The 16,001-nt window shown below is 36.5% G+C and overlaps 1 protein-coding gene across 1 annotated transcript in view; it reads right to left on the reverse strand.

The window, feature by feature from the left end:
- Positions 1–16,001, reverse strand: part of DICER1 (dicer 1, ribonuclease III) — a 65,322-nt gene that overhangs the window by 17,347 nt on the left and 31,974 nt on the right. Inside the window, 10 exon segments of the mRNA XM_086612747.1 lie at positions 353–532; positions 2,945–3,084; positions 4,367–4,442; positions 4,939–4,964; positions 4,967–5,070; positions 6,412–6,566; positions 6,661–6,903; positions 7,899–8,031; positions 11,892–12,364; positions 14,495–14,663. Coding sequence (XP_086468873.1) covers positions 353–532; positions 2,945–3,084; positions 4,367–4,442; positions 4,939–4,964; positions 4,967–5,070; positions 6,412–6,566; positions 6,661–6,903; positions 7,899–8,031; positions 11,892–12,364; positions 14,495–14,663 — 1,699 coding nt within the window.

The following is a 16,001-nucleotide window of genomic DNA, read 5'->3' on the forward strand; positions in this document are numbered from 1 at the left end:
TCGCTTTCATACAGAGAAGGTAGCACTGCAAGCCACCTCTGTAGCTGATACAGCACTCCTATCCTAGCTCATACAAAAAAGGAGGAACATTTTGAATTGGCCACTGCAAAATAATAAAAAATGAAATTGTAAAACAAAAGCTTGTCAAAAATAGAACAGATTGTGCCATCACTAAAGACAGAAAATGAAGTGGTGACTGGACTGGATGGATACTATTGTTTATTTTCTGGAGGTTACTTGATACAAGCAGCACTTACAGTCATTTCTAACTCATCAGTCTAGAGGTTAGGAAGAAGCGAAATATGACAGGTAGTAAGGCATGTAGAGTAAGGAAAGCAGCTGGATTCATTACCTGAGGTATAGGTTTGGCTGTCAATATACCAAAACATCTTGTTGTATCCTCAGGAGGATATAGCTTTCGTCTCCTGAAGTTGAGCTCATCAGGTAGTGGAGTTGTTAACACCATTCCTATTACATACAGGTAACAGGGCTGATCAGGTTTGGGATAACTATCCCTCAAACATTCTGGAATCTAAAAATAAATAAAATTTTAAAAAAATCAACATCGTAAAAATCAGTAAAATTCACCTAAAGACTATTCTTTGAACAAGGCTTCACATGTTTATTTGTAAATGTATTGCTAAAAATTAGGAATATAAAAAAAATTAATCTGGACTTCAGTAACGTTTTCTTTCTTAAGCAAAAACATTTGATCAGCAGCCTGGCCTGGTGACCATGAGATGTGTCCAAACACTTGCATCAAGGAAGCACAATGCTCTCAGATCTTCCTATTTGCCAAGAGGCAACCTCCATTACATTCCTAAACCTCCTTCATATTCACCCTGTGTTACAGATGCAAGTCTAATTGCAGAACATAGACAGCACTTCACCATAATACAACTGAAGTTTTGATGCAACTTCCATATTTAGCCAGTAACTCCAGAGCATACTTTATGTTCAAGGTCTTTGGACCTTAACAGTAGAAGGAAGAGGGGAGGAAAAAAAAAAAAAAGAGAGAGAAATAAAAAGAAAAATGTGTGCGCACAGGAAAAAGCATACATCCCAGTAATTCAATTTTCATATAAGCTTGGCTGAACTTACAGCTTCATTAACACAGATTCTTTTCCCCAGAAGAACTGTTTAAAAGTATCAAAAATGTTTTTATACACTTGGGACAAACATACAAACCAAAATTGGATACACTGCCCCTTTGCCCAGGCACTATAAGTTTTCTAATAACAATTTAGCTTGCAGATGTGAACACTCACAACAGCCACTAGCATTTTAACTCTGCTACTCGTATTTGTCATAGATGTTAAGAAATCATGCTTCATGTTTGGTAGTTCATTACTTTGTAGGTCTCAAAAATGATCCTCCTGTTTATCTGCAACTAAATTGTAATACATGTAGTCCTGGATTTTAAAGTTATAGTGTAGGAAAACTATGGCCTTGGTTTAATGGAAAATTACTCATAAGTTTAATAACTATATTAAGCCCAAGAGGATCTTGCAGACCTTAAACATTTGCCAAAACTTCTTTTCCAGATGTGAAAAGTTGGGACAAAAGCAAGGGAAAGTATTCTTGGATTCTGTATTAAAAAACATAACTGAGAAAGAATGATGCAACATTTGACAAATCAACTACTCTGAATGAGAGATACAATAATCATGCATTTTACAAGTCACTTCTATTCCAAAAATCATTAGTGAGGTAAGGGGACTTAGAAAGGCACTTGTAAGAAGCACCACCAAGAAACACTGTGCAAAGATTCAAACTGTTTGTGAGTATTGCAAGAAAAAGGTGTTTTCTTCTGTTGTTCCCTCTGTAATATACTCAATGATGCCACGGTATCCTTTCCTAAGCTTTCCTAATAACCAATTATTTAAACTACTAATAAAACTGGAGCATGTGGAGGATGCCAAGAATGGAATTACTTAAGGGCTACCACCATAACTGAGGCCACATGTGAACGTACAACACAGCACTGCAGCCTACTACTGTGAGCGTACATGCTGATACTCCTACACGTGACCAAAGGCTATCGGTTTCTTTGTGAAATGCAAAGATTATCAGAAGCTGCTATGCAATCTACTCTGAACAAGTGACCTGTCCTATACAAAGCACCTCAGAAGCTGTAACAACTGCAGGGGAAGAAAGAAGGTCGCAGAGCTGTTGCAACACACTCTGACAAAGCTTCGTTTGTCCATTTTCTTTTGAAGTATTTGACATTCCCCCATAAATACTATCTATGAAGTCCAATTCTATGAACTGATGTGGCTGAAACCTGTTGTAACAGATTTATGGATGTTACTCAATGCAGAGCTATAGCAAGTATGTGACCCCTTTAGTGTATTAAGTATAATACTTAGAAAGTACAAAAATATTAAAAGTATACTTTTTTGATATTCTAAGATTTAAACCAAAAATTATGAAAATCTGTGTTCCACCAGTAAAGTCACCAAACCAAATCAAGTATCTAAAAAAAAAAAAAAAGAAAAAAAAAATTTATGCGTTTAACACCTGGCAGATAACTTTGACCCCTTGGGCATTTCCTTCAGTCTTCAATTATTTGTCTAGAACATCATTAATTCTTCCTTTGCTCTAGTATATTTACCACAGAACTTAAATTTTCTACAGATTAATTAATGCAGCACAATTTTTCCTCCCCGTTACTTCTATACGGGGCAAATACAGTCAAGAAGCTTTATAGAAAGTGTATATTCTTTGAACTACAGACATGATTCCAAAGCATATGGTCGCATAAGCTCATTTCGGTAATCGTACAAGTTTCTATACAGTTAAAATTGCAAAATATTTCCACTATAAATGCAAGATTTGTTGTAAAAGATTCTTATCAGCTAAGATTAAGAGTTGGCATTTTTGTCTTCTTATCAATATATACAGCATCTGACCGGAGATGTGGATAGCAGTGAGTGATACTAACAGCTTTAGGATAGCACTGTCTTCGTTTTGTAGAGCCTGGCCTTCCTGGAACACTGGTTTCTTCTTCATCATGTAAATCAAGCTCCTCCTCATATTTAACTGTTTCTTTACCAACTGGCATCAAATGATCATCCAGTTCACCTGAATATTATGAAAGAGCACAAACAAATAGCATTATGAAATTATCAAATCTTGGTTCCTTCATATACTATGCAGCAGACATGACTGCTCATGAAAACACCTCACCTAAGTTTTTAAAATACACTTACTACTGCAAGGCTCCAAAAGTGTAACTTTGGGGAAAGAGTGATAAAACTTGAATTTTTGGCAAAAATACTTATTTATAGTAAAAATCTCTGAAATTTTAATAAAAAAATTGAATTCTATAATGAAAATAACAAAGAAAAATAAACTTAATTTCCTATAAAAACCAATCAGTGACTGAAATACTTGTTTAAAATCACTTGCATGGAGTTATGCCAAAAAAGAGGGAACAGTTATATTTCTATATCACTCTAAAAAGAGAATTACTACTGTTGAATGTCCACTCTCAACACCGAGCTAAGCCATCACAGTGTTATTCTTGGAAGCATCTATCGGTATGAATTCAGTGATCAAAAGGTTAACTCAGAAAGAATAAAAAATACAAACTCCAGACCTACAAATTTTTTTGCTTAAGAGAAACATAAATACTCCTGTACTTCATCAAAGCACCCATAACACGGAATTCTCTTTAAAACATTCCACAATAAAGAAGCCCCATCCCTGGAAGAGTTCAAAGCCAGGTTGGATGAGGCTTTGGGCAACCTGGTGTAGTGGAGGGTTTCCCTGCCCATGGCAGGGGGGTTGGAACTAGATGATCTTTGAAGTCCCTTCCAACCCGAACCATTCTATGATTCTATGATTATAATACGCTCTATTACACTTAATAAAGACAAGAGAGCTAAAATAATCCTGCAATGTTCTATTTTTGGAACAAGATTTATGATGCAGTAGAGAACACAATAAATTTAGGACTGTGTGTTTTGTATTTTAATTTGTCACAATTCACTTTAAAAAAAAAGTTATTTTTGGCTGCAGGATGTAGTCCCTGACCTATAATGAAAATCTTCAAGAACAAGACTCTTTTTCCCTTCATTGAGTGTATTTAATGTCAAAATCTGTGTGTCTTGTATTAACGTTGCATTTGCTGTTTAAGACAAAATACGTTAAAAAAATTCTCCTGGAAAATTTAACTTTAGCTTACAAAGTGTAAGCTAAATCAGTAAGTACACGATCATATTACAAAACAAGGCAAGAGAAAGGAAGCTATCGTAGATGGCTATCGCAGAAATGCATGTATATGCATAACATCCGTACCATGTTCAATTTCTTAATTATAAAATACCCTGTACCAAAGAGGTGTTGCTTTTCCAGTTCTTACCAATTTTGTGCAGTTTTTCACAGCAAATAAGAGCTACAACTCTCTCAGCCAGTCTTGCACAACTCATTGGAGGACCCTATAAACACAAAAACATTTCTTTAAAACTTTGGTTGATTAGCATATTACTTATTATACATGTTACAAACAGTTAATTTAACGCAAACATTAGGTAAGCAAAACTTTGTAAAATATTACATTGATGACAGTTTTGTGAAAATACTCAAGCTTATGATGTTTTTCCACAGAAGTCAAAATTTCAAGTTTTTGAACTCAACATATTATTGATCGCAATCAATAAAGGATGTTTTCCTACAATCAATACGTAAGTGTGTGAAAAAACAAGGCATTGTCAAGAACATCTAAATATTTTGCCTTTGGAATAAACAGAAACTACTGGAAAACAGATTATAACAGAAACAAATAGGCTTCTAAATACAATTACAGAGCACAATACAGGAAAAGAAAAATCATGTCCTTACAACAATGAAACAAACTAATTCTAGAAAAAACACACAGACATCTACACCAACATATTCACTTATTTCTAGGCGCTTCCTTCCCCAAACACTTACAACAATTGAAGCTCGAAGAGGTGAGTGATTGGCAGGTAGAGTGTAGAGTAAAATGTATGATCAGGTAGTTCTCGGGTTTTACACTTGGGAGCTAGGTGTGTAAATGGATCACTCGGTAATCTAGCGCAGTACCTAAGTCGACAAAACATTTTACAAATCATCAAAACCTGCAAACTGAAACCTAAAGACATTTCAATGGAAACTTGCCTTACTGGTGTAATCACTTCAGAAGATGACTTCAGGCCATACTGAGCATCGCAAGGTTATACTGCTAACTGATGTTCAACTAACTGTCAAGCAGGAGATCTTCAAGTTGTTTACTACAAAGCTGGTCTCTACAAAGGTGGCTCCAAGGTTGTACTGATGCACAGGACTATTCCATCCCAGGTATCAGAGTTTGCATTTGTCCTTTTAATCTCCGGAGTTAACTGTTGTCTCATTTCTCCTATTTGTCATGGTTCCCCTCTGAACAGCAGCCTTAACTTCACTGCACTCACTTCCCCCTCTCCCAGCTCAGTGTCAAATGCAAACGTGCTGATGTTAAACTGGACTGGACCTCTTCATAGCCCATGAGGAAAGCCACACATAAGCAGCTGCCAGCTAGCCTTTGAATCATCTACCGTTACACCCTTCGGACCTGACTGCTTTGCCAAGTTGTATTTTACGAGGCAGTCCACTGAAACAGTCTGCATATCACGAATTTGGCCACTAAGGTGCTATGGCAATTGCACTGAAAGCTTTACTTAAACAAACGACATTCACTGCTTTTCTACTGTTCATAGAGTCAAGCAAGCACTTCATCACACAGGAGACAAGGTTGGTCAGGCAAAAAACTGTCCTCAATAAAACTCCTGTCGGCTGCTGTCAACCACTTTTTCCTTTACGTGCCTGGAAACAGTTTCCATAAGGACTTGGTCCCACTATTCTATACAGCTATGGTAAAATTGACCAGTCCCTGGATCTTCTTCCCTGCCTCTTCTGAAGTGTCATAACACCTTTTCCTGTCACTGAGGATCTATCTCCTCTAATCGCCATGGCCTTACAAAGACAATACTGCCTAGCTCCCTTGGAAGCATATCATCCTCTCTTGTGGACTTCTATTATGTTCAGTTAACTTACCATGTTTTGTTTTTTTTTTTTTTTTTAAACATGAAAACAGATTGCTATTACAAATGTGAATATCAGAACTGGAAGGTTTTACCATTTTGAAGAGGAATGTTTTCATGGCAGCTTTTAATTCAACAGGAATAGATATCACTAAATTTATTATCAGAGCTAGAATCTCCGTAGGATAAAGGGACAAAAAGTAAACTATTCCTTCAACCTGCTGTAACCACTTTCTTTAGGAGGAAAGATGCTACAAGATTCCTAAGACGAAATGCACACAATGCCCCAGCGTACACTTCCATGTTGTGAGACAGACTAAGAAACTTTATTTAAAGACAAGAGGTAAAAAGTGAATACATCTCTTACCTATTTATGTGTCCAATAGCAGTGTTAATAGTAACTCTTGGGCTGTTCTCATCTGGCCTCAACACATAGGGTGGAAATACATCATCATCATCCACAATGGGTTCAGTTTCAGTTTCATTGGTATCGACAGATTTTGAGCATTTGTTTCTCAGGATCTTAACAATTCAAGAACAGAGCATATTGAGAGATTTCTCCTTTAAAATACTATGATAATTTAACAAAATCAGGCATGATTCTTTGACCTCATACCTTCTCAATTGCTTTGTATGTCTTAAGATCTTCTTCAAAACTTTTGATTTTGTCTGTATCTGCTAACATGATGTAATTGGAAATTGGTGCTCTAGCTCTTCCTTTTGACTGCACATAGGAACGGTATTCTGTGGGCAAATCAAAACGCACCACCAAGTTGCATTTTGGTATGTCAACACCCTCTTCTACAATACTAGTAGCAATAAGTAGGTTGGTCTCATGTGCACGAAATTTTCTAAGAACCTGCAAAAGTAATGAAGACAAATTTGAAAGATTAGTCCAAGACCCGTTTCCATCATCAGATTCATCAAAACCCAACAAAAAGGAGAGTGGATCAGACACTTCAAAAACTTGTCTAAATACGCAGATACAAAACTATTACAAAAAGTCTTTTCAGAAACACAGCAAGACTATTTTTCAGAAAAGGCAGATTTCTAGGAATCAAATCTGATATGTGGAATTACATGAGTCCATGCAGCTACTACAGCCACTAGCAATGGAGAGGAACCCACCAGTTTATTTACAACTTTTCAGCTATAGTATTAAAAAAAGCCGCTGTCAAGACAGTATCTTTTCTAATTATTTCTGAAGTTGAAACATTAGGGTGGGAAGCACATTCCAGAACTGGTACTTCTGATATTTATACTATTTACTAGACAATACTAAGAAAAGGTTTGGGCCAGGGAGGAAGGGAAAGGTCAGAAGGACAACTCAGACAGAGGTGAGGGGGAGGAACAAATGCATTTGCTTTCAAAATACTTCACGTGTTTTCAGTGAGGTCAAAATCACAGAGATTTCTATTTACATCATTTAATGATTTATCAAATTCACTTTTAGCAAAGATAACTATTAAAACTGTTCAACTGTTGAAAATGTCAGGAACTTGGATTTTCTTTACAGTATTACTGTACTACTAACCCAATGCAGAAAAATTGACAGTTGATGATCTGACTAGACACAAGCATGATTGTACATGAAGTTTTAATTTCAGTTTGCTTAATATGCCATAGCAACATCTCTAAACATGTGGGGGTTTTTTTTGTTTAGGTTTTTGTTTGGTTTTTAGTGAAGAACATTTGTATCTCCAATACATATGCATATTTGTTAAACCAAGGGTATTCCCTGAACTTCCAATGACTGTGCCCAGACTCTGCCTGTTGGTTCGTTTTTAAAGACACACACACATTAAAAAAGGCTCTGAAGGTACTGTTAGTTTCAGTTACTTTTATTGAAGTTACCTCTTCCTGTTTTCTGAATTCTACTTCCATCTGCTTGTTACGAGGCTGGTTCTTGCCTATGCCGTGTCCAGTTATAAAATTGCTACTGATGTAAGCGAGTTCTGGATCTTGCTTGCCAGCTTCTTTTATCAACCTAAAAACATTATGTGCATTTTTAGAAGTCACGCAAACCAGAAAATGGAAGACAATCTTTTGTTTGCAAGACCTATATCAAAAATGAAAAAGGAAGCACCACAAATAATCCATGCTAACACATAAACTGAACGTAGTATTCTCTAAAAACACCAGTTCTAGTGAAAACCTCCATAAGAATAATAAAAGACAGACTGCATATATACACAGCACGAATGTGCATGCATCACAGGCGTTTCAGACCCATCATGGCAAAACCAAATATTTTTAAACCAATTTATTACTCAGGCTCCCTGTTAAGGCACCCTACTCACGTGTTTAGTTAACCTCATTTTCTGTAAATGATGACTGATTTTAGAAGAAAGGCCTGTAACTGCTCCCTCAACAAAATATGCTTCCTCAATATAAGGTGTTAATTTTTAGGCTAATATTAAGAAGAATAACAATCTATGTTTTAAAATACATATTCTGTTCAGGTATACTAATAACAAAACATTGACCTGTTTTTCTGATGAGCGATGCTCAGCTTACACAGTGAGATGTTTGCTATTTTTGAAGTTAACCCAAACATATCTACAGTTGGAGGATTTAATTCAATTTTTTAAAAGGAACACTGAACAGACAAGTGAGGATCATCCATGCTCTCAGTTTATTCCCCTACATCCTTCTTTAGGTTACAGAAGCAGAAAAGGCTGGCTTCTGCAGTGTTTTGATTTCACAGACAAGGTAGAAGACTGCTCATATAAACAATGCACTGAATTTAGAACTAGGCATTTATGGATTTAAAAGCATAATTACATCGTGTAACCAAAGCAATTACGCAGCAGCATCCTTAGTTAATCTGTTTTCAGCATGGACAGAACCTAGGATTTCTCAACTGTAACAGGTTTTTGAGCAGCGGAGCCAATAAAAATCAAGAGATTATATACAAAATATCACACCCCTTGCATATAGCCCCCCGAGTACCACTCTGCTTACAGCATATCCATCATGTCCATCACCAGGTGCCCATCATATCCAAAGGACAGTCTGCCTCTGTATACCCCCAACGCTAACTCAAATCTTTCTCAATTACATCGCTAGCAGTTCTGCCCCACATACAAGAATATGGGTGCTGTGCCAGTCCCCAGCTACATGCCTACCACCTGCCCAGTAAGTTGCTACCAAACCAGATGGAAAATGGAAAATGGCAAAGGTCTCCCTGCCCCTTCTACCCTTGGAAAACTACTGAAGTCTCTCCCCTTTACCCAGTCACTGTTTTAAACAAGATTTATAGGAACATAAAACACCTTGAAGACTTCCTTACTTAGCAACGTTAAAAATGGAATGGACAGGGAGTATAGGCAAGAGAATGGAAGAGTGGCAAATAGCTTGGTATCTTTATGGAAACAGACTAGACGGATCCTCCTGCACTAAAATGCAAGTGAATTGTTAGTTCAAGGCTAAACAGATTCACATTTTTCTATGTGGTCAAAGCTCTTGAGACAGACATGCTAAGAAAGTATGGGCTAATAACTAGACAAAAACTAATTATTGTTTTTATATTTCTTTTTCCACATGGCATTTCTGTCAAGTCATATAGCTTCAGTTTGAGTACCTACTAAGCATCTCAAACAGTATCTCACTTATTACAGAAACGGACAATTAAAACCATCTGAATAAACATTTCACTGTGGACATCTTTGGGAAGTTCTTAAGAAACATTCAAGACCCCAACCTTGTGGTTAAAAAAGTATTACTAGTAGTAGGTAATAAGTAGTGTTTTTCAAATAGATATCCCTTCCCTAAGGCAGCTGAGAGGCATCGCAATAAAAATGGAAGACAACTGGGCTTTAGAAAGTGTTCTCTCTTCTGAAAAGGAGCTTTTAGGAACCAGAACTCAACTGTATACACTAAATAAAACAATAAATAAGCCACTTCATCACTTAGTTTTCTGGTTTTGTTTGTTTGTTTTTTTCTAATTTGTAGTACTTAAATATGTGCAGTAGCTGTTGCTAAAGATCTCTAAAGAAAGAGACTAGCTCTAATTACTGCTTCAGAGAAATTCCTACCCATTTCTCCCAGAAAGTACAACACATGCTATAAATTTTACCCTCCCGCAGTCATCATAAACTATAGACTTCATAAACCAGTATTCTAGTCTCTAAAAAATATATTTTAAGAAAAATTACATTTCTGCTTTAACTTAGTTCAGTTTCATGATCCATACTGGATTATAGGAGGCTTGAGTAGTTTTGATACAGTAATTCCTTATTCAGGAGACAGTCCTTCCACTTGATATACAGTGTAAGTATAGCCACAACCAACAGAGGCCCTTGAACCAAATCCACTCAAGTGAAGTGAGCCTACAGCAAGGTTCTCCACTGAAGGCCTTCAGTCTTTTGCCCAACAGCTCAGGTCTGCTGATCATCCATGTATTTTGAGACCAGGTGTGTTACATGAAGTAAAGGAGTATTCTGAGTGTCTGCTACCTGGCTTTCAGAAGTGGACAGAGTTACATATGGGTGGGTTTTTTTTTCTGCCAATAACCTGTACTACAGGTGCCTAAAGCTTAAAGATGGCAGAATTTGGTACCTATTTGATCTAGACATCCTATTCTGACAGGTTCAACAGCAGTTAGGATACAGTAGAGTGCATAAATCACAGCCTACAAGAATGTACAGTGGAAAAAAAGAGTATAATTTAAATCATATTCATAACTTAGCAGAGAATAAAAAACCAGTTCTGTTCACTTCCTGTAGAATAATGAAATAATAATTTCAGCTCAGCAAAAATTTATCACAATCTGTTTGTGTTATTTTTTCAGGAGTTATTAACAGAACATGTCCATTTCACTGAACGGCCTCGTTTGCATCATATTGCATATTTATGCAAACACATTTAAAATGCCAAAAAGGCAAAGAAAAAAAGAGATGGGAGTTCACAGAAAACCACATAGGTGAGACTGCAGACCAAAGAATGTATTATGCACTCAAACTATTGACTCAGGCAAAAAGGTAACAACAGAAGGGTCAGCTGCAGAGGTATCCAGAATGCAATAAACAAATTGCACAGGACATTTAGCACACTATTGAAAAAAACCTACCAAAACCCCAACATCAAGATAGGCGAGTAAATCAGATGTCATTCATGGTTTGTGGCGAATCGCATTTAACAAGTACGTGTTACATATAACTAACATGGATAACATTCAGGAATAATAACTGATAAGGAACTAGAGCATTGCAAAGTATATCTTGGCAAATATTCCAGGGTTCATATTTTTCTTGGTGGAGACTGTAAGAAAGTGCTTACTGTTTAAACCGAACAGGCATTTTATAAACACCAACTGTTGAAGTAGTACTGCTAAATTTTAAGATATATTTGTGCAAAGGCAAATTTGATTTTCTGTAGACTTGGGTCATATAATAACGCGATTTAGTAAGGTAATGGTAAAATTTCCAGACGTGTTGCACTCAGTAGGTTAGAGATGTTTCTAGCATCCATTGCAAATATGAATTTAAAGACTGATAAAGACAAATCAGTATATGGCTGTTTTACAGGCTAAGCGCAGTACTTCACGTTTTGCCTTCTAAAGAAATCAAAATCCAATCTCGGGTCCCAAACAAGCCCTTGAGCACAATTTTCAGAGACACATGTTCTTCCCATCCACCCGATCCACACATAGCCTGAATTATCTTTTTTATTGTTGTTGTTATTCTTTATGGCGATCCAGTACAATCTCCTAAACCAATTTAAATAGAGTTCTGAAAATACAAGACAATCCTCTACATATTTATAATATTAACATCCATGTGCTGGCAGCTGAGTCTGCCTTTTTTTTTTTCACATTTTTTTTTTTTTTTAAATGAAAAGCTTTACCTATTTAGAACAACTGCTGTGTATCTTCTTTCCACAAAAATAATTCCACATAAAATATTAGTAAAGGGAGATGGGAAATTAGTCTCTGGCTTCTCTTTCTCTTCAATTTCTTCATCCTCGTCATCATCTTCAGAATCACTCCAAGATACGTAATTATCCTGATTCCTATTGTTATACCACTCAACACTTTCAAACTGCTGCCGTTCATATGGTTTATATTTGCGCAAGATTTCAAGCAGCTTTATTACTTTTGGGGTTACAAATTTCAGGTCAAGTGAGGCAGGCGAGAAGTGCTCTTCACAGAGTGCATGTATTTTCCTTAGGAAAGTGTCTGTAAACAATAAAAATTTCCTGTGCAGCTCCTCTTGTTCGTGTTTGATATACTTCTGTAGCTCTCTCACCATCATCCCAGCTACCTTATCTGCACACCAGGGTCCCAGAACAACCAACACAGCTCGACAGTCTGACAATATCTACAACAAATGAATTCAAATATCAGTTCAAAGAGTACATTCATGAACTATTCATTTAAGACTGGGATCTTGTTTCTTATGTAGCACAATCTTTGTAAGGACTACGACAATTGTTCTATTATAAAAATATTTAGAAGTCTGCTTTTGTTATTTAGACGACCTTGGGAACTTTGGTGTTTCTAATGGAGCAAGTTTCCCCCTCCCATCTAAATTACTACAACTAAATTTTGAACTGTGTACATTTCTGAATCTCAAAAAAAAACAAGTTTAAAGAATATTTTACAATTTTGTGGAATTTTAATTTGAAATTTACCTTAAGATAATTATGCTAAAAAGAAGAATACTTCTTGAGGCAGTGAGATAAACAAAGCAGAAATTACCACCCTTTATATTTATCTAGACCCAATAAAATAAATGCTTCAACGAACATTTTTACTTTTTTTGTTACTGATACTTGCCAGGCTTTCAAAAGTATCTAGCCAGAAAGTTGTACAGTAGCCTTAGAGTAATCTTCATTAAGTCTAGCCTCGCAAAGAAAAAAAAAAAAAAAAAAAAAAAGGTTTGTCTATGTGGGTGGAATAGGAAAAACAGAGAGAATTATACTCAGACAGTACAGCATAGGCACTTGAGTACCATCAACGTCTTATCTGATGGCAAGTTGTCTCCTCCTAAGCGCCAAGAGGTCAAACAATAAACTAGGAATCCGGAAATAGATAAATTGATAATACTATTAAAAAGATTCATGATTTGGATGTACTATTACAACTACAACAGAACTCTAACAACAGTCAGGATGATACAGTTTTCAGCTGATGCTTTTATTTCTCTTCCTTCTTCCCTTCAGTGAGGCAGTAAAGAACATATGGTCATCCTCTTTACACTATCCTCCCTGAAGTTTGTCAGCTGCCAGACTTAATTAAGGGCAAAATTTATCTAAACTAATTGTAACTGCACATAGAGGTTTGATGCTTTCCAGTGCCAAGACAAAAAGCAACTCAGGCTGAAAAACAATTTCTTGTTCTTAATATGGGTGCCTCCATCTTCTTGGAGAGCTACTGGATCAGAAAACAAGCACAGAGGGTTACGTGCATCAGAAGCATAGCAGTTAATCCACCTTTCTGGACTATGCAAATCCTGGGGACTGCCCCAGCTGCCAGCATTCTTTATATATTTTAGTCTATTACATTTTAAGTTTATCACAAAAGTAACCAGGACTTCCTTTTCCTACGAAGTCATGATAGGCCTTCTTATGTATCATCCTTCCCTCTGGCCTAAACAACCATTTCCTGGACAGCATCAGAGTGCTGGGTTTCTAAGAATGTTAAAGGAAACTGGAATACTTTGGGCTGAAGAAAGAAAAATGTCCTCCAACTTCCTCATAGACTACTACAGAAATGTGATTCATTACTGACTCCTTGTTAAATAAACATGCATGTATCTACATAGTTGTAACTCAGGAGGCAATTCCAGACGACATAGCCCAAGAGGTGAAAAAAAAGTTGCCTGGACCCCAGACCCCAAGTGTGATGGGTCCCGCTCAATACACCATGCCTTCTGGACCCTCCTCTGTCATCTCGCATGATAACATAGGGCCAAACACACAGAAAGGTAGGGGCAAGCTTGAGGTTCAAATTCTATTCCAGCAAGGTGTGGCACTAGTCCAATATTGTTCTAAGATAAATTGTAGAAACTGTAGATCTATGGCTGGAATTTTTGTCTGAATTCTTACTTTTAATACACCTGGGTACTGTTTTCCCAAATACTTCCTGAGGCCCTACTTCCTCTTCTGTACTGAATTATTCAAAGGTCATGGGATATCACAAAGATGTCAAGTTCTTTGCTTCCGAAATAAGGACCCACAACATCAGGGTGCAGAATTATTTTACTGCCTTAAGCAAATATGAATACAAGATTGTCTAATCAGATGAAGTTCTAATCAATGGTTGACTAGAGCCCCACACGTTTATTGAAAGACTTGAACTGTTAATGAGTACAAAAAGCAGAAGTCTTTGGCTCAGATACTCTAGGCTGGCTAGCTTAGAAACTTTCAGTAATGTAACATACATGGCAAGGAAAAACAGTACTAAGACTTCTATTCCCCATGTTTTTCACGTAGCTGCATGTCCTTACCTGCTTAGAAATTAGCGTAGAATCTCTTTCTTTTGAATGTACAGATATGTTGCAGTCATTTAGAAAAGTAAGTGCTTCATCCAATTCCTTTAATAATCTTCCATACAACCCACTTTTGTCAGTATATGGTCCACAGTCCACAACAATCTCACACGGCTGAGAAGTATATCTTAATTGAGGGCAAAGATCAAGTTAAACACAGCTTCTCAAAGTCAGAGCTATTTCAGCCTGTTAAGACTATACAGCAAATAACAGCAGCAACATGAAGTGTATTCAAGGACATTTCTTTCCCCACCATGAATTAGTAACGGTTACACAGTTAAACACTGTAAAGCAAAAAAACCTCCACCAATTCAAATACTAAACTATTTCATTCTAAAATACTCTTCTTTCTGATACACTCCCTAAAAAGGAGGTTAGCATCACTATCTTTGTTTCAAACATTGGAAAATTAAAGGCAAAGCAAAATATGATTTACTTGACCACCATCTTCACTTTTGGTTTTCCAAAATGCACTCTTTTGATATGCCAAACAAATACGATCCACGTAACATAAATTTAGGTCTATAAACACACTCCCATAAGTAAAGTAATTACTGTTCTTGAATGGCAGAGCTATGAGTGAGAAATTCTTAAAAAGTAAATGGTTCACACAAGATCAGAAAAATGCTTTTAAAAAAACGTATCCACAAAACATCTGTTCCAAAACAGGAAATAACCATTATTTGACTTTGTCTGAAACTCAATTCATACAACACAGTACAGCTGGTGCAAGAAAACATGCTACATATGAATCATTTCACACTAATTTTCCTCTACAACAAATCATCACATTATCACCATCTTTATTTTAAACAATATTCACAGGATTCTACATTCTGTAAGAACACAGAGGAAAACACCCACTTGCTCTGCTATTTAGATAGTCTTTACTACTTCCTCTCATCTCCCTCTGTCTTTCATCAGCCTCTAAATGCAGGCTACTCATTTGGGGAAAGGGGAGGCTGGGGTGGGGGAAATAAATAAATAACAGAAAACCCCACACTTTTCTTGCATTAAGAACATCTTGTACTGTGGCTGTTGCAACATTTTTTTTAATTAAATATTTAATTACATAACAACATTATGGCATACACTGAACATGAACCAGTTAGTCTTCAAACATAAGACAGTGCCTTTTACAAGCTCAGAAACATGTTGTGGAATGTAAATTTTCTAGGTTGGTGGTGTGTTGGGTTGGCTGTTTTTTGGTTGCTTAGTTGGGATTTTTGGTTTGTTTGGGTTTTTACTTGTTTTGGTGGGTCTTTTTGTTTTTGTTTGGGTTTTTGTTTGCATGTTTATTTGTTTGTTTTTTTCAACAACTACAGAAAATCTCTGAATATCAAGGTCAATCAGCCTTTGTACTTAACTTTATGGAAAGATGTACCTCAACACTCAAAAGTGTTACTCAAAAAGCAATTTAACGTTCCCTCCCCATCCATAACAGAAGTAATGGCATCACATACAT

The sequence above is a fragment of the Tauraco erythrolophus genome, chromosome 6 (assembly GCF_009769465.1).
Source record: "Tauraco erythrolophus isolate bTauEry1 chromosome 6, bTauEry1.pri, whole genome shotgun sequence".
Classification (NCBI taxonomy): domain Eukaryota; kingdom Metazoa; phylum Chordata; class Aves; order Musophagiformes; family Musophagidae; genus Tauraco; species Tauraco erythrolophus.